Source organism: Mytilus galloprovincialis, chromosome 13 (genome assembly GCF_965363235.1).
Source record: "Mytilus galloprovincialis chromosome 13, xbMytGall1.hap1.1, whole genome shotgun sequence".
In the NCBI taxonomy this organism is placed as follows: Eukaryota; Metazoa; Mollusca; class Bivalvia; order Mytilida; family Mytilidae; genus Mytilus; species Mytilus galloprovincialis.
Window position 1 is genome coordinate 17,385,338 of NC_134850.1, and position 19,787 is coordinate 17,405,124.

At 31.6% G+C, this 19,787-nt stretch overlaps 1 protein-coding gene across 1 annotated transcript; it reads left to right on the forward strand.

Moving 5' to 3' along the window:
• The first annotated feature begins 2,244 nt into the window (after positions 1-2,244).
• On the forward strand, positions 2,245-15,347 carry LOC143057706 (acetyl-coenzyme A transporter 1-like). Its single transcript, XM_076231072.1, has 9 exons — positions 2,245-2,369; positions 5,371-6,021; positions 7,137-7,291; positions 8,109-8,293; positions 9,024-9,208; positions 9,790-9,910; positions 10,381-10,489; positions 11,602-11,705; positions 12,252-15,347. Exons 2-9 carry the CDS (start codon positions 5,441-5,443, stop codon positions 12,408-12,410), a joined length of 1,599 nt encoding a protein of 532 aa, XP_076087187.1. The 5' UTR covers positions 2,245-2,369; positions 5,371-5,440; the 3' UTR covers positions 12,411-15,347.
• The last annotated feature ends 4,440 nt before the right edge of the window (positions 15,348-19,787 follow it).

A 19,787-nucleotide genomic window follows, 5' to 3' on the forward strand; every position in this document is an offset into this window, starting at 1 on the left:
GTGAACATCATTCGTACGTTTTGGGGCATCGTTACTTCCGTTCCTGTGTTAATAGTTATCAAAGGTACAAGGCTTATAATTTGATACGCAAGACGAGAGTTTCTTCTACACAAGGCTCATCAGTGACGCTCGGATAAAAAAAAGTTAGAAAGCCAAACAAGTATAAAGTTGAAGAGCATTTTTGACCCAAAATTCCCAAAAGTTGTGCCAAATACGGCTAAGGTAATAAATGCCTTGGATAAGAAAATCCTAAGTATTTCAAATAATTCATAATTTGGCATACAGTTAATTAATAAAAATGACCATATATCGGTAATTGATGTTTATGTCAACACCGAAGTGCTGACTACTGGGCTGGTGATACCCTCGAGGTGTTAGACAAATATGTTGCTATATTGCATGAATTATTGTAAATTCTTATAGTTGACAATCAGCACTGCTACTGTGATATATATAAACAGCTACTATACATGTAGATCTATCAGCTCGCAGAGACTTCTGTGGTAAACAACGTTATAATCACATAATGGTAAAGAAGTTGGTATCTTTGTCACAATATGTATTGTTATAATCACATAATGGTAAAGAAGTTGGTATCTTTGTCACAATATATATTTATTGACTGGTGTTTTTAACTCCACTTTCTGCATTATTCTGCTGTTTCGTGGCGGTAAGTTTTTACTGGTCGTGGAAGACGGAAGACTTGGAGATAACAGACCAGACATTCGGTAAGAAAACTAACCATCCTATTCAATTAAGGATGTTTGCTTGTCATGTTTTGGAGTTTTTGTCAGATTTTCGAAATCATCTGGTTTTATCCATTTCAATGCCTTTAAAAAAATTTGCCCATGAACCACTATATTTCTTTTTATAAATCTTTTCCATGTATAATTCTAAGCAATTTGTAAAAGTTTTATAAATTTTTATTTATTTTTTGATAGTTTTTGAGAACTGGTCAATGATAAAGCTATGAAAAGTCAACATTTTCCCGCCAAAATTTCAATGGCTAATATCTCAAAAACAAGCACATTGACCCCTAATGTTTTTTGGCTTTTTTGATTCTTCAATTAATCCCCTATCAATATATACTAGTTTTATGGGTAGTTATTTATTATGAAACTGAGCAGCAGACTTGCTTAACATTGTAGTCGAGCACACCTATACCACGTGTGGGGTTCAAACTTACAACATCAGTGTTCAGTGACAGGCTGATGATAAAAAAAGTTCGACAACTTAGGCCACACCGGCTGCCACTGAGGCCCCCTGTCTCTGTTGGAATATTGCTGTTCCCAGACATTTTTGACCGGTATATGCCCCCCCCTCTTTGTCATTGACGTTTACCTCACATGTACTGTAAGAAAGCGTAGAATTTAAAAGCATTCTTTGTATTAAGCTTTCCGTTAAATGATATAAATATCAAGATCGAGGAAAGGGCAGTAGTCATTGTTAGTATTAGCTTTATTTAAAGTAAGTTCAACAGGATACATTTCTTTAGTATACATACTGAAGTCGTCATTATTGAGAGCCAATATATCATCTAAATATCTAAAAGTATTATTAAATTTTTGTATCAGATGTTGTTTCGATTAGTCATAAATTGTAACTCATAGCAATACAAAAACAGGTCCTCAATAAGTGGTGTACAGTTAGTCCCCATTGGAATTCCGATAACTTGACGATATACGGAATCTCCAAAGCGAACAAAAATGTTATCTAGTAAAAATTCAAGGGCAGATTTAGTATCAAAGCATGTCCAATTGACATAGTTCTTTTGTTTATTGCTACTAAAAAATTACCTAAAAGAGTTTGAACATATGTAATCGCATTCTCTTTTTAAATGCCCATTTATGTGAATTTTTGCTTAATGAGAATATGAGGCAAAGTGGTATAAAGGGTAGAAAAATCAAAACTTTGAACACATAAAAAATCACCAATATAAGCATGCAATTCATCAAGTACTTCCAACGAGTAAGAGTTTTTAACCCTCCAAAGGTAAAGTAGATATGCATAGACACAAACCAAATAATCACTTATGGTTATGGCTTCAAAATATCTAATAAACTGTATAAGATTTCTCATTTATTTATTTATTTGTGTTCGCTTATTTGTATTTGTTTACTTTCTCAACACATTTGCATAGTTCGTTTCATTTCATTTGTCAGTTCCAGGTTTTAGGTTATTCTGTTTATAGTCGAATTGTGAATGACTATTATAGGTATATCTTGTCACAAATATAAACTTCCGGTTAAAAACACCAGACGAAAACTCGCCACGTTTGTTTTAGGTTCTTGACATATGTTCTTTATATTGTGTCTGTAAAGATCATTTCCAGAAAAGGTTAATGTGAAGCACTTTAATGATGAAATAAGGTACGCGTAATGTCATAATTTTATATACAGAGGTTATCACAAATGTATATTTTTTTACATAAATGCAAGATGCGACAAAAACTGTTATGTGTTCGTCCTAAAGTTGAAAGCTCATTTGTAGAAAATACTTCTATTTCTAACAAATTTTACGATAGATTTCAATAGCTGAAACCATTTGTTGATAGTCTAAGCTTACATGGCTTATGTTCTTATGCCTTATGGCTAATCTTGTTTTTGGAACAAACTGCATAAAAATCTTCCATTTAATAATTATCAAAGAACTTGTAGAAGATAGCAATAGAATTTCTAAAGACAGTATGTAAGCTCTTCAGTTTTCGTATACTTGATAAAATTCTTTACATTTCCTTACTTGTGCATCAATGTCCTAAATGCTGCCCTTTTAAAACATCTAAGACTAAGGCCAAACAAAAAATATCCTAGCCTCACCGGACACAATTACGAACGATTTTTGAACTGTGATTAATATTTTTTTTATGTAGACTACTTTTCTTGAATTTTTTATACCATAGAATTTAAGATGTATGAAGGCTTTCCATTTTGCATCATATCCCACATAAATTTTTATGCACGTTGGGATACTTAAGTAAGATTTGCGTAACCTCGTTTTACAGGTCAAGAGACCCACATATGGACGCAATTCCGAACAGCACTATATTGACATATCTTGCAGAAGAAATCAATGACAGCAGCCAAAATTGATAAAGCATACATAATCTTTATCTCAAACACATTTTCATAGGAAAATAAAAAGCACAAGTTTGTTTTTTACTTCAATTACTTCAGCAGTGGTTGCAGACGAAATGTCGGTCATTTGTAAAGGAAAGATTTCTGAATTTTTTTGTTTTTGTGTAAGTTCCTCCTTTAAAGGAGCACTAAATTCAAGTTTATCCATTTCGGTGGTGTACTAATCATTCATCTATGATTTTTTTTATATTGGTCAACATTTCTTTCGGAGTTCTCTGGACTTTTCAATAAAATTAACATATTTTCTTTTGGCCATAAATAGGTTCACAAGAGTCTAAAAAACGTCAATTGTGGGGTTATTTGGGCATGATAAAAGGTATCACGCATATGAACAGAATCAGGAGATATTTTTCTTTCTATATATTAACAAAAGAAGGCAATATGCACTTACCTTTATGTATTTTTTTATATAACTTCCAGGTCAGATTGCTGTTCTTATAATATTTTCAGAATGATTTTGTCATCGTCATCAACATTCACCAAGTGCACATAAATTGTATTATCATGAAAACAAGGGATTTTTAATAGGGTTTTTATTTATAAAAACATTTATTGATAAATATAAACAAATATGATCTCAGAGGGCAAACATTGGAAATCGTTCGTAATTGTGTCCAGTCGTAATTGCGTCCTGTGGGGCTACCGCAGTCTATAATTGGTCATCAGTTGGTTTGTTTGGACTTTGTTATTGTACTTATCATACTGGAAAATTCTGCATTGACGTCTCTACGCTAATACCAGCTTACAAAATAAGTACAAAATGTGTTTTTTCTACTCTTCCAAATAAAAAAAAGTTTCTAAAGATATGTTTTCATTGTTATTCTAAAGTATTGTACAAAAATGCCAATTTTCTTATGGCCGTTTAAAACCGACTTCCAAATGCTTGAAAAACTACAGAAAATCCCACTCCTGGCCTCCATTGGCTTCATCAATCTTAGTGGTAGACAAACAGGCCAAGCAAGTCTATTTTTAAGAATTTCAAAATGTCAAGCACTTTACATATAACATGATTTTCACGCGAAAAAAAATCCTTCAAAATGAAAGAAAAACTTAAGGAAAAAAACGATGTTCATGCCATAATTTTGTTCAGGAATACAGAATAAATTACTAAAAAACAATATACATACATGTACAAATGTACATGTATATTTTTCATAAAAAAAAATTAATATAAAGAGATCAATATTGCGACCATAGGTAAATATTCGTATAAATTCCATTGATGTCAAATTTCATGGCTGATAATGAGGTTTCCAGTTGAATAAACCCCCAATTTATTGCAAACTATTTCAAAGCAATATCACTCAAAGAAATAATATAATTGCCTTCGTTAAAAAAAAGGTCACCTACAAAATGTACATGTAATTGACAATAGAGCAATTTGATTTGGTATAACAATTCAATGCGTCATATGGTTTTGACGCCATTGGAATTTTCAATCACCTGCCTCATATCATGTTTTAATAAATAAAATTTTGTTCCATCTTCATTATTTAATATCTGATGCATAATTTTCTTAAAAAGTTATTTAAATATACGCCTTTTTCCCTGGAAAAGAGTAATTTTAAGATCCATTAGACACCCCTTTTGAATTAACTGTAATTTGTGATTGTGTTCATATAGTGTTATGGGCCCCATCATAGGGTTGCCATATGGCAGTCTTGGTCAAAAAAATCATATGTGTCTGGTAATTTCTCCTGTCCACCCTTTTAAAATGTACTTCCTCGTTCATTTCATCCCAAAAAAAATTATTTTGAAGAGAAACCTTTTTTTTTTAAAACTTATATGTAAAGAATAAATCAAAGCGAGACAATGCAATCATTAAAACTATCGAAAGCCAAAATAACAAAAAAATGTTTTTGTTCTTTGAGTTCATGTACCTTTAATGAATATGTATGGCAAAGAGTGATACAAGCTTTCTGTATGTTGGTGTTTTTTCAATTTAAAAGAAAGAAATAAAATATATTGACTCTGAAATAAAATTGTGGTGGGTTATATTAAAACTACTATATGTACAAAAATGTACATGTACATGTGTATATACTGCAAAGACTTAGAACCCATTGACAAGTGTGTAGTAATGGTCTTACCTGCTTTTCAGAAGACTGAATGATGGCATTATTTTTATTCACCATTTGTATTCTCAATTTTATGTACATTATTTAAGCTTTATTCAAAGTTGATATACATGTACATGAACTTTACTTTCAAATGTACTATTCTATCTGTTTTTCAGGTTCTTCAAATAGGGGAACAAAACGGAGTCCAAAGATAATTTTGTATTGACAATCGAAAATCAACAAAATATGACGACACAGCGTAAACATGCTTCCAAACACACAGTGGAAGCAATCAATGCAGAATCATCAGAATCGTTTCCTCATATGATGATTTCAACACACATTGATCAACCAGGACAAGACAGTGATAAACATGATAAACATGATAAACACAGAAATGATGGACTGAAGGGAGACTATGGAAATATTTCTTTGTTGATGTTTCTATATATACTTCAGGGAATTCCCTTAGGAATAGGTGGGAGTATTCCAATGTTATTGACAAGTAGAAATGTCAGTTACAAAGACCAGGCTGTGTTCAGTTTTGTGTTCTGGCCATTCAGCATTAAATTGTTATGGGCACCTTTAGTGGATTCTTTATATTTATCGTGGTTTGGACGACGTAAGACATGGCTGGTACCTATACAATACCTTATAGGTGTATTTATGTTGGTTTTATCGTGGAATATTGATCAGTTGTTAGGGACAGAGAACGGAGGAGGACATGTAAACATTTTATATATAACTGTGATATTTTTTATGCTTAATGTTCTAGCAGCCACACAAGATATAGCAGTTGATGGCTGGGCTCTTACCATGTTGTCTAGGTAATATACAATGTAGATGAACATATTATTTTAGGTTCACATAATTAAAAATTTCCTGATAAGAAGCTTAATCCAGTTGGTAATAAATTCAGGTTTGATTTAACAAATTGCTCTTTGATGTTAAGTCAAAATAAATTTAGTGATGCTACATACATGTACACTGTATTGTAAAAATTAATAGACCACTTTCGAGTTCATCCGTCACCGGAAAAAACTCGTCAATTATACGCGCCTTTATGACGTCATTTACCAGATAGAGGGGATCACCTGTATCCCTGCACTATTTACGTTCATCAAGCGTCTTAGTGATCGTCATTGTGCAGGATAAACTAGAAATAATGGTTGTTCTGTAGGTACTTAATGACAATTCCCTTATGACAGCAATGCTGATTGTCAATTTTGAGAATTCAATTTGCCGAATAATTCGTACAATATAGAATTATAGTTTTCCAACCACTCGCTCAACATTGGAATGGAAGTGACGACGCCCCTAAACGCACAAATGACGTTCACTAAAACCAGAGTTTTTGACGGAAATGCATCGAACTCAAAAGTTGTCTATTGAATTATGATTTTTTATTATTAAAGGGATAGTATCTTAGCTTAGAATAAAGTACTGTGGATTCAATTATTTTCGTGGGTACCAATTTTCGTGGATTGAGAACTTGCATATTCGTGGATATTTAAATTCATGGTTTTGGGAGAGTTTGCACACATTCCTGGACTGGGGAAATTTGTATTTTGTTGAAAATTTCAATTCATGGTTCTCCCAGGCCACAATTAAAAATATTTTGGTTTGCCCAAACCCTACCCAATGGTTGAGACAGTGGGTAGGTAGGTAGGCATTTTTTTTTTTTTAAAGAGAAGTTGAAGTATCAGGTATTTATTAGTCTTCATGTCTATCTGATTAAAAAAAATCTTCTTCAAATCAGGACAATAAAAGAATTTGAGTAGGCACCTTTTTTCTGGGTAGGTAGCGTTTGGGCAAACAAACCTATTCTTTTTTTTGGCCCCATTTCCACGAAATCCATGAAAATTGATATGCAACGAATATTAATTAATCCACAGTATTTGGTTTTACATGAACATGCAAGCATTTTTATTTTATTTTTCAGGCGTAATGTGGGATGGGCTAGTACCTGTAACTCAGTAGGACAGACAGCTGGGTATTTTCTAGGAAATGTTCTATTTTTAGCACTAGAGTCAGCTGATTTCTGTAATAAATATCTCAGATCTGAACCTAAAGAAACTGGTTTAGTGACATTAGCAAGTAAGACACATGTCTGTCAGCAGAGTTCTTTTATAAGTCACATGATTGGCTGACAGGGAATATTTTTCATAATTATTTACACTGCAAGAAACAATAATACATTACAGCTGTTACAGCTGTTACATTCATAGATATGCAATATTATATGATCCATAAAAAAAATAACCGGAATCAACAAAATACTGGAGAGCAATAGACAATATCAACCACTCATTCGTTAAAAAAATAGCATCCTAACAAAAACAAACAAAAACAATCTCAACATACATGTAGGGTCCTGATAGCCTGACTCAGAACAAAATTAGAGGTATTTAAACAGTATAATGTGCACTTAAACGTCACCCTACGTCTACCTCGACCATTTACTATAAATCTAAACACTCTATAAACATGATAAAAATGTTTTTATCCCCCATGGTACAGTGGTATTTTTTGGAATAAAAATTATGTTTTACAGAACAGCTTCAATAAGAAAATTTACAATGGACATGTCGCATATATGTTAATTTTACATTGCAACGAATGAGAATAAATCATAATACTGTAAGATCACAAATTTGTGTTTATTAGCTGAACCGTGAAGTCATTATTAGGTCAGGTATACTACCCTCTTTTCGATGTAGCCTAGTCCAACAGACACAGATTAGTTATCTGTTGGACTAGTCTACTCTTATAAGAGGGTTGTTTACCTAACACAATAATGAATTCATGGTTATCAAGCAAGCTAACAAAAGATAATACCTTTGTCTACACACTCAATGCAATTGGCTGTAACATGATTAAAATGACATTAATTTTAATTTCATTTTAATTTCAGGTTTTTTGTATTTCTGGGGCATTGTATTTTTTACCACAACAACATTAGTGTGGATCTTCAAGCATGAGTCTGATGATCCTGATGCAGACAGTGAGCAGGGTATCATTGATACATACAAACAACTCATTCGTGTCATACAACTGCCTGCAGTTATATCATATGCTGTCATCATACTCACAGCTAAGGTGAGAAGTCTCTTTTTTAAAGAATTTAATTCTTCTTTTTGTAATTTTATTGTAATTTCGCAAGCTCATGCAATAACTATTTTCATTGAAATCTGTCTAAACCCAATATGGCATAAACTGAAAACCTGTCTTACCATGTAACCAAACATGTTGTTTTAAAACTCCAGTCTTATTGAATCTTGTACATTGTAAACATCATCTAACCTAAAATTTGCCAAAAACAAACAAAATCTTAAGTCCCTACACGGTTTTGGTAAGCCAGATTTCACTGTAGTATTATTTTGCAATAGGTTTTTGGTATTATTTATGAAGTAGGACAATTTATATCATGTATATATTTCAAATTCATTTTGAGGCAAAAAGTACTTGTTTACTTTATTAAAGGTGATGACCTATATTTTATTTGTGCCTTTATAAAATTGAAAGGAAGAAAACCAGTTCTATTAAAATGTTCTAAGAAAAATGTTTATAAATGTAACTTGGAAGAGAAACCTACAATTAAAAAAAAGACAAATAAGTGAAAACAAATTAATAAAATGGTTTATAATGTTATTGAGGGATTTACAAATACTACAGTGTTAAAACAGTTATATTTATTAAATTGCATTATTTAAAACACTTTTTTCTTGTGATGTTTTATAATTAATTTCTTCTTTGTGTTTGATTTTTTTATTGCAATTTTTCTATTTATAATCATGAGTTTATTTTATTGTATATTTTCCATTTTCAGGTTGGATTTTCTGCTGCAGATTCATTAACAGGACTGAAGCTGATAGAATCTGGTATGCAGAAACAGACTCTAGCCCTGTTTGCTATACCTATGATTCCAATACAGATAGTTTTACCATTAATAATTAGCAAGTTTACAGCTGGTCCTAAACCAATGGACGTATTTCTCAGGGCAATGCCATTTAGGTTTGTATTTTAAATGCTTCTCTAAATCAATAGACATACAATATATTAGTTATGGGCATGTAATTTTCATATTGTAACACATGCATTCTACAGCAACTTTATGTTTGCTTGATCGGCAGCTTAAAAATTTTGTAGCTAGTAAGCAAATTTTACATACACCTGTCACCCTCCAACCATGTTGTTGCAAATTTTACAGTCATTTCCTGTTTGGCTATAGTTTGAAATTTGACAACACTTATTGTACAAGAAAAATTTATATCATTTTTGGTTTTCTTTGCCCAAGTTACATTTATTAACAATTTTCCTAGAAAATATGAATTGAACTTGTTTTCTTCATTTCAATTTTATTAATACACAAATAACATCCGTGCCAACACCTTACAGTAAACAAGTACTTTTTGCTTTAATGAAAGGGAGTGCTCAGTTATGCTTCATCTATCCATACTACGACAATCAATTGCATACAGAGATTTCGGTTAAGACCTGGTATTGGTCTAGTTATGATAGATACTAGGGTTTATACTTTTGAAATGCTTTTTATAGTGTAATTGTAACTATAATTTGATATTTTTGTATTACAGGTTAATGCTAGGGTTACTGTATGCATTTATTGTATGGCTGTCATCACAAGTACAGGAGACAAAGGGGAATTTCCCAACCTATTTTTATGCCCTCATATTGGGCAGTTATGCAATTCATCAAGTAAGTCTTTATATTGTTTAAGATTGAATTTGTTTATATAAATAATAGTAAAACTCCATAACAATAAAATCACTTTTGTAGTTGCTTTTAGTTGATAGATTGGTATGTCCCGCCATCACCATAAGAGGTATTTATACACATGGTTATTACTTCAAAACACAGATCATATTCAAAATTTGGGTTGCACCACTTTTCTCATTTTCGAGTAATGCCTCTTTATAAAGTTACTTGCAAACCGGTGCATCATGTGTGTCCCATAGACACATTCTCCATTTATTTAAGTAAAATCTCAAGGTACATTCCAGAAACATTTATGTCGTAGAAGAATTTCCATAGATTCATCTCAATCAAGTGAATCAACTACATTTTCAATGTATTAGTATTATATAGTACATATTTATCTCAAATAACCATAAATCACATTTATCTTATAAAATTTTAATTTATCCTGCATGTATTATTAATTGTAGGTAGCATTATACAGTATGTTTGTGTCCCAGATGGCTTTCCATGCAAAAATAAGTGACCCTGCTATAGGAGGAACTTACATGACTCTATTAAATACACTGGCAAACCTTGGTAAGTTCTGTATAGATATAAGAAGATGTGGTATGAGTGCAAATGAGACACCTCTCCGTTCAAGTCACAATTTGTAAAAAGTAAACCATTATAGTTCACAGTACAGTCTTCAACACAGAGCCAAAGCTCACACCAAACAGCAAGCTATAAAGAGCCCCAAAAATGACTACTGTAAAACCATTCAAACAGGAAAACCAACTATCTAATCTATATTAAAAAGGAGAAACACTGTTTTGTACAATAGCAAAATGAGTTTACCTAGCTGCTTCTAGGTAACCTAGAAAATTCTCTTTGTTTACCGATGTAAAAAATCTAAGTCAATGGAACCAAAGCATTTTTAGGGGTCTTGAAGGGTACCCCTTAGGTGACAAGGTCATGTTTAAGAATTGCTGTTGGTCACAGAGTCACTTTGAAGCATACTAATCGTTTGAACATTTTTAAGGTCAGAGGTCCTTTTAAATGAGACATCAGGTGGCCTAATTATAAAAGATAAGCAATAAATGGGGAATGTGTCCATGGGATACACAGAAGATGCACCTGCTTGCATATGATGGCAGCATATCATATGAAGTTATAAAGGGACATAACTGAAGAACAGTAAAAGTGACACTACCCAAAATTGTACTTGAACTGAGTTTTGTTGTAATAAGTAGTGTGTATAATTTTCATTTCATTTGGTTGAGGAAAACTTTAGATAGAGAATGGAAATGAAGAATTCAGCATTTTTTTCTGTTTGTAAAGGGGCATAACTCTAGAACAGTAAAAGTGACACCACCAAAAATGTAATGCCCCCTCTACTAAGGTGGGGACATAAAGACAATACAAAACAGCACAATTGGCAAAAAAAAAAGATAACTACTGATAATGTTCTTACTTTAAACAGAAATTAGCTGTCATTCACATAATCAAAAATTACTATTTTAGATTTCAAAACAGAAATGTGATTCACAAATCTTTGTAATGGCACTAAAAATCCATCAATTCATGTTTTTTTTAACAAAAAAATCCCCTATAAAAATATAAAATCTTAAAACTTATGAAGTTTTTGCAAAATTTGCAGAACTGCAAAATGCTCCTTTAACTTGAACTTTGACTGGTTTAATTCATTATAGGTGGTAATTGGCCAGCAACAGTAGCATTGTGGTTAGTAGAAGGACTAACATGGAAGTCATGTCATGGAGGTCCTGGTCAGTGTGCCTCTACAGCTGAAACTGAGGTAAGTAGATCAGAATAATCTTGTGAGATGTTTAATTCTCATTCCATTGTGTATTATTGCTATTAAAATTGAAAGATGTTCAATGGCGATATATACACCAGTGTCCCTAACGGAGAAAACACTCTCACTCTCAAGTCTGTTTGAAAGACTCTGGGTTGAAAACTTTCAATCAAGTTTTCTTGGCTCCAATGCAGGTGCACTCTACTCCAATTTTAATTGACTAAGATTTCAGTTGTCCTACCAAAGATTGGTCGTTTTGTCCAGTTACTCTCGCTTCCTCTACTAATAAAAACTGACCACCACAAAATATCACAATAGTGTTGAAAGTGGTGTTTAACTCTAATCAATCAATCAATCTTGGCTCCTATTGAAGAAAATATTTTTTATGTTTGTATATAATTTGAAAATTAACAATGTTCAAAGTACTGGTAAGAAAAAATTTCAGCAAAGCCTTGCATTTTACCTGTGTATTAGGCTTGTTACGAATAGCATTATATTTTGAGACAATTTTAATGTTATTCTATATGTATCAATTTCTATTTTTAGGCTTGTACATCAGCAGGAGGAAACTGTCAAACAGAGATTGATGGATATTATATAGAATCATTCCTGTGTGTAGTGATAGGTATTTTCTGGTTTCTATGGCGACAGAAAAGAGTACGGCAGTTAGACAGACTACCTCTTGATGCATGGAAATGTTCCTAGTATAGAGACATTATTAGGATTGAATGAAAATTTTACTTGATTGTATGGAATAAGTCAGTTATGTGTGAAGCATTTAGAAAAGATTTGAAAAATTGAAACTACAAGCATATCTAGCCAATTTGAGAAGGGGCATCATTTTACAAAATGATCAGGCATGTTTTTACACAGAAGTTCCACTAAATATCTAATGAAAATTGTATCTATGGTCTTGGGGGTGGTAAAGCACCTTTCATTTTATTTTGCAATAGCCCTTAGATGTACAGACCTTTGAAAAGAGCAACTAAGAATTCAAAAAGTAAAGTTTGCTTTTATTTTTATATAAAAAGTTAAATTTAAAACCCTCAAATAAAATAACATTTATATCTGGGATTTATTGAGAATTTAATAAATATTTCTGCTGTACATAATTTTTGGATGCAATTAAGTGAAGAAAAACATGTGAAAAATAATCAGATGTTAGTTATTATATAAAACAGTAAAAGTAGTTCATTTTAAGTGGTAAAAACCCAAAATATTAAATTCACAATAAATTGCAGGCTTGTGATCAGTATTTTTAGAGAACTGTACAAATTATGTATTGCCATTCAATATAAAAAATCATAATTAATAATGAAATTGATGATTATAAACTAGACTGTTTTCTATAAATATAATCAGAAATACAAATTTTATTACATTTCTTAGAAAAGGGTAATTGATTGTCCGTCCTGTAAAATTTAGTCAGTTAATGGACATTCTGTGTTAACTACTCATACTTATAGACGTTATTGATGTGTATGTGTAAAACAAAATTCTTATTTTTCCAAATAGGTTATATTAATTCATTAAATGTGTATTTTCATGATTATTTATAACTTTATTTACATTCCTTGCATGCTGTGAAATGTTTAATTTTCCCCAAGGGTTGAATTTCTAGGGACAAACTATGTCACTAATTTGAATTTCACAATTTCTAGGGCCAAACTTTGTAACATGTTTAAATTTCACGATTTCTAGAGCCAAATTTTTTCACAAGTTTAAATTTTGCCTTTTCTCCCTCAAAGATCAGTTATATTGTACCTGCTATTTGTGATTTTTTGTAATTGCAAAATAAGACAAAATTGAAACACTCTATTGAAAATTTTACACCTTACAGTATAGAAAAAGTTGGACCAAAATTCAATATGAAATGTACTAAAAGCTAGATTATTTGTTGGGGCAATATATTTTTTTCATGTTTATATTGTTTCAATATCTATTTATTGTTTTGTATTATGTATTCACTGTTTTATACATTAAGCTTCACAGTTATCACACATAAATACACTTAACTCATTTATGTTGAAACTTAGCCTGGGATAATTTGCTCTCAGCTCAACAGAACATCATGACTACTGTTTGTAGGATGAAAGAAAATTGAATTTTTCAATTGGTATCAAGTCTTATAGAAGGTCATCTATATTTAGCTTCATTGTTATTATTAGCTTTTATTTATGCAAATTTATCCTGTTTCAATTTTTTCAATAACATAAAAATATCAAACATTATTTATAAATTAATGGTAAATACTTATTGGGGTTTGCATGCATAATTTGTCAAAACAAGGAAATTAAATATGCAGGGAAATACCATTGCTTTAAAAATAACATCCCCTGAAATATGAATCCACAGTATATTAAGAATTGAACATCTTTACATAGTAACTTAACCTTATTGTTGTGTATTGTAAAAAAATGTACAAGTTTTTTATTTGATAGTTTTGTTTGTTTAAGTATGTATTGGAAATTCAGTTCTTGTAACAGTGAAAGTTGGTTATGTGAATTCCCCAAAGATTCAAGATTTTGTGGTCTATAGCTGTGGCTATGTTTGATTAGATAAACAAGTTTCTATTGACAAAGCATTGGTAGTTTGAAAAATATTCAAATATGTTTGTGACAATCAATGTATAGAAAAGAAAGGACCAATTTAGAGAAATGTCAAGTGATGGCGTCTGAAGGTACTAGGTATATTTTTCTTTGCCATGCAAAGCATACAGTTTTAAGACTGTTTCTTACAACTGCGCGATATTTTTGTGAAATAACCATTTTGATAGTGTCGACACGCCCACCTTTAGTTTTCCCATTTGAATTATTTTACAATCATTACTTTGGGGCCTTTCATAGCTTACTTTACAATATTTATTTTGCTCATTTTTGAAGGCTGTGGCCCTAAAGTTGTTAAAATCTTCGTCATTTGGACTCTGGTGAAGAGTTGTCTCATTGGCATTGGCACACACCAACCCGAACACCTCTACATTTACCCATCAGGTGTAAAAAGAAAAATCAATCCATGCACTTGTCTTTATGCTATGCATGTTCCTCATGAACCTTATCTAACAGGGCATAATTAAGGCAGCTTTTTCATGTAAAGTCTTTTCTGTCTGTTTATACACCTGTTCTGTTGGTTGACTTCCCCTTTTTGAATTTACCCTTGGAGTTTGGTATTTTTGTTATACTTTTTTGTACTCCGTGTTTTTATTGTGTAGAGAAATATTTTTTTTAATGGATCCCTGTGTAAAATGTCAACCTATATAAACAGGCGCGGATCCAGAGGGGGGGTTCCGGGGGTTGGAACCCCCCCTTTTTTTGGGCAGATCAATGCATTTGAATGGGAGCATATAGCTGGAACCCCCCCCCCCCCTTTTTAAAATGGCTGGATCTGCCCCTGATAAACGGACTTCTTGAATCAAGTAATACTGTGAATTGTTTCCAGTAATTTATTGTAATGCATTATTTGTTCATTAAATACTCCAGTATAGACAGGTTTTCATGTTTTCAAAAAAATAAAACCAAGTCATTAAGTTATGTTCTATTTGATGTGTTCTTCTAAGAAGTATATCTTTACTGTAATATTAAACTGTTGAGAATTAAATATTGTTAAGAATTGATATTTTTTTCTAATAAACTATCAAAACTTTTATGTAGACTTTATTGTTTTGTATTATGTATTAGTTTTGTTAAGTTTATCAGGTGCAGCATCAACAATGTTTTACTTTGTGATTAGGTTAGTTTATTTGGAACCACTAGTGGTAGGTCAATGATATTTGGTATTAAAGTAGTTGTAAAAGCATTGGAATAACCATAAGTCAATAATGAAGATTCATTGTGAGTGATGACCCAAGTTATTAAACCAAGAAAATTCAGGGACAAATTAAAGATGTGAAGATTCTTGATTATGTTAACAACCCTCAGTGTTCACAATGAAAGATTCAATTGAGAATGAAAATAACACTTAAATTACTTAATCTTTGAAGCAATTACTGAATAAAAGTTGACCTGTTTTAAACATTAAGATTTAGTGATGTAGGTGAGGAGTCAGAAGTCCACAATTTGTCATTGTTAACAAAGACTATTCAGTGATGTAGCCTGTAGGTCCAGGACATCTTTTTGACCACAAGGATAAGGTGTGAAGGTAAATGACTTGATGACTATAAAGATTCATTGTGAATGAAAATAACTTGTTAATAACCCTGAAAATTAATCATGAAGATTCAGTGATAAAGGCCCAGAATCCCAGTTTTTAACTATGAAATTCAGTTTGATATTCAAGTCATGAACCCAGGTTTGACCATGAGGATTTACATTACGATGCTAGAGAATTACCAAAATTAGTTTTAACCTTAAAAATTTAGTGTAATGTGGGTTTATGACATCCTGATTTTTTAGTGGTAAGTAGGTTTGTCCACCAGTAAAACCACAATTTGTTTTTTTATTCATATTGTTTCACATTTTGTCCTTTCTGGCCTTTCATATATAGTCTATATAAAATGAGTTTTGTTCATTGTTGAAGGCCATTTTGACAAGATTTGTCATGACTGTTTTTATATGTCTTTTCTATACAAGTTTTGGTCATTGTAGACCTACTGTTGCTCACATCCACTTTATTTGGTTTATGGTAGATAATTGTCTTGTTGGCAATCATACCCCCATCTCCATATTTGTATAATTCAGAGGCCGATTTAGAGGGTTGGGCTACATTAATGGTTAGTCCTGACCTGTACCTCTCAACATTTAAATCTTTTGTCTAGTTTGAGGGCTCCCTCATTCCAAATTCTGGTTACACATCTGTTCTTTACATTTATTTTATTTTATGAACAAATAACAACTACACAGATTACAGCTGGCCTTTTATTTCCAACCTTAACATTAACTTGCCATAATGAACTAGTACAATGTTTGATGTAATTTTTCAGTTTCATTGATGTTGTGTTTAAAAATTCATCCTTATTTCATTATAAAACACTTTCATGATCACATGTCTAAAATCTAACTGTTCAAAATCTTATATAAAAAACAGAAAAATGTTATGTACAAAAAAAAGTTTCTGTAACAAGATTTTGTAAAGCAAGAAACAAAGCACCTATTTCTATAGAAAAAAATATTACAGCAAGTTCATTAATTTTCGTCATAACTGAGTAGGGTAGACCTAAATTAAGGTAAATCTCTCAAAAACTAATGGTATGTTTTAGTCAAACAGTTTCATCACATATGCTTAGCTTTCATGCAACAAAGATTTTTTTGTTCCGTTATACAAGAAAGCTTGAAAAAAATTGATCAAACCAGACTATTACAAATGCATTACTGATTTTAAGAATTCCCTAAATCCAAGTCTACCCATCAACCATACTGGATTTCCCATGATAAATTTAATAACAAACGAAACAAAAGATGGATATAATTGAGAAAGATAATATTTCTTTATTCTAGTCTACCCGGTAACAGTCTACAGCCTCATATTCCTTCAAGTCAACCAAATAAGAAAACACTTCGAGTGACAAGTATTTCTCACTACAATAGCATGGTGCATAGTGTTAACAGAACCCTCACATCATTTTATTTCATTTACATTTGAATTGATTTTTTAGGAACATCATGTAGGCACTGCCTGAAGTTAAAATTCTGTTTAGAAATTTAAAGCTATGTATAGCATAATGATATGCAGAGGCCTAAAATAACAAAAGCCCATTTCCTAAATAAGTTTAGCCAACACTGAAAGCTATTGAAACATACTGTGCAAAATGAAGTTTTTAAAGATCTCATTTCCTATTACTGAAAAGTTATGAAATTTAATTGTTCACCAATGTTACAAAATATGAAAATAAAAAAAGATCAGTTTCATATAACAGGGTTACCAACTTATGCACCATGTTTAAAAAAACAAACAAAAAATACAGAAATAGAAATTGACAAATGTATTACAATATAAATTAAGTTACACAACAAAAGTTACATTTTAACAAAAACATCAGAAAAAAAGAAATTATGTGTATCTCAAGGAAAGCAATATATTTCTAAACAGCTTTATTTTCTGATTATATTGCTGCAGTTGAATGTTAAATGAATTATGAATGATTGAACCATTTCAGAATCTAATGCATTCTGGGAAATAATTTTAAAAATTGTACAAGTGCTGCTATTGGTTACAAAAATCAATAACAATGGATTTTGACCAATGGCAAAACACCTTTTTCCTTTTGGTGTACAAACAATGTAAAATTACCCATAATCCTTGAGATTCTGAAACTATGAATTATGATACAGCTGAATGCCAATGTTCACTGATTTAAAGTCTGCCCGTCTGTTAACAAGCCAATGTAACGTCTGCAATAGTCCAATGATTTGTGATGAGAGAGTACAATGCTTAAAAGTCATACGATAAGATGATATTGTAAGTTACGAGACACAATAAATACGATATTCCACGTGGAATGACTTGTATGATATGTACAACAGCTATTCATCCAGACATATAACACTCTTTCCACCATTCACTTTTGGTTCACCTTTCCCAGAATCTGGTCCTTAAAATATACAATTACAGAACTTTTAAGATTTAATCACATTTCATTAATAAACAAACAAATTTAGATGTCGGTTTCTTCTGGTATTAAAAATATGCATACTTTTCTTGTTCCTGTTTGTAATTATCTTCTTTTGTTGTATAAAGTGATTATTACAATTTATATGAAATGAATGTTGTACTTTGTTTATCGTTCAAACAACTGCAGTGTTTGTAAAAGGTACTATGCCAAAGGTTTCCAGTCGTTGACAAATGTAGAATTTATAGTTATTGTTTTAACCAAAGCTTTTAACATAGGTCTTAAAATGTGAAATTTTGTATGCATCTTTTTAACCCTAAATATATTGTTACTTTTGTATTGCCCTGTAACCATAAGAATATCACAGCTTGTATTACTGGTTAACCCATAATCTCCATTTAACCCTTAAGAACATTGAATTGCCCTATAATCTCAAAAACATCAGATTTGCATTTCCCTCTTAACTTTTTACCTACATTTAAACCCTCAGCATATAGAAATACCCTATAACACTAAGAGAATATCAGATTTTGTATTACTGTATGTCCTGTCTGCCTCAATGAATACCAGTTTATCAAAAGTCAATTAAACTGCATTGTAACCTTATCAAAAGACAGCAGTTGTATATATCTGTTGCAAGGGCTATTCCAGAAAAAAAAATGTAGGGGGGGGGGGGAGGCAGTTTTTGTCAGCACCTGCCACCAAGACAATTGTAATTGAGAATTATAGTGCATTGTAGTGTGAAAAATTTCTCTGATACCCATCACCCATGTATTATTAATACAATGTGCCTTCCAACCCCCCATACATTGTTTTCTGGAATAGCCCTAAGCATATCTCATGATATCTATCATGGCATAAGTTCTTCATATGACATTTTTAACTGATCTATATTTTGACAAACAACATAAATTGATGAAACAATCATGCAGGTCTGATGATGAACTCTTATCCATCAAAGCAAGTAAAAGTTTACAAAAAAACTTCATTGAATTTGTCTCTGATTTATATTGCCTACTATTAAAATGGCTATCCAAAGCAGTTATAAAGATACGTTCAGCAACTGTAGCCATGCAATGATGATTAGTCAGACCATCATCTGTTTTCTTATTTTGAACTTATCTTTTAATTTAATCTTGAACTTTATATAGTCTATAATTTCAGTTTTATGAATGTCTAAGCCATGCTAAGTGTTATAATTGTTTTGTATCCAAATGAAATCAGTCATGCAGAATAGAATATATATATGGGCAGAATTCCCAGTTAAATATCTCTTTCAATATGACTTTTTTCTGTAAACATTTTAAAGATGCAAAATGGCTGAGGTCTCAGTTCCCAGTATGCAACATGTTATTTTTCACACAGCATAAATATATGCCTCACGTGGAAGTCTCAAGTGCTATGTTCATTCATATGTCATCATTTTTTCACTACATTAATACCACAAGTTTCCAGACTGGTGCAGGATGTGAAGCAGAAAAATCTTTCTATCTTCTACCAAGTCTACAGGATCTGAATTACTGTCATTGTAAGTAGTGTGT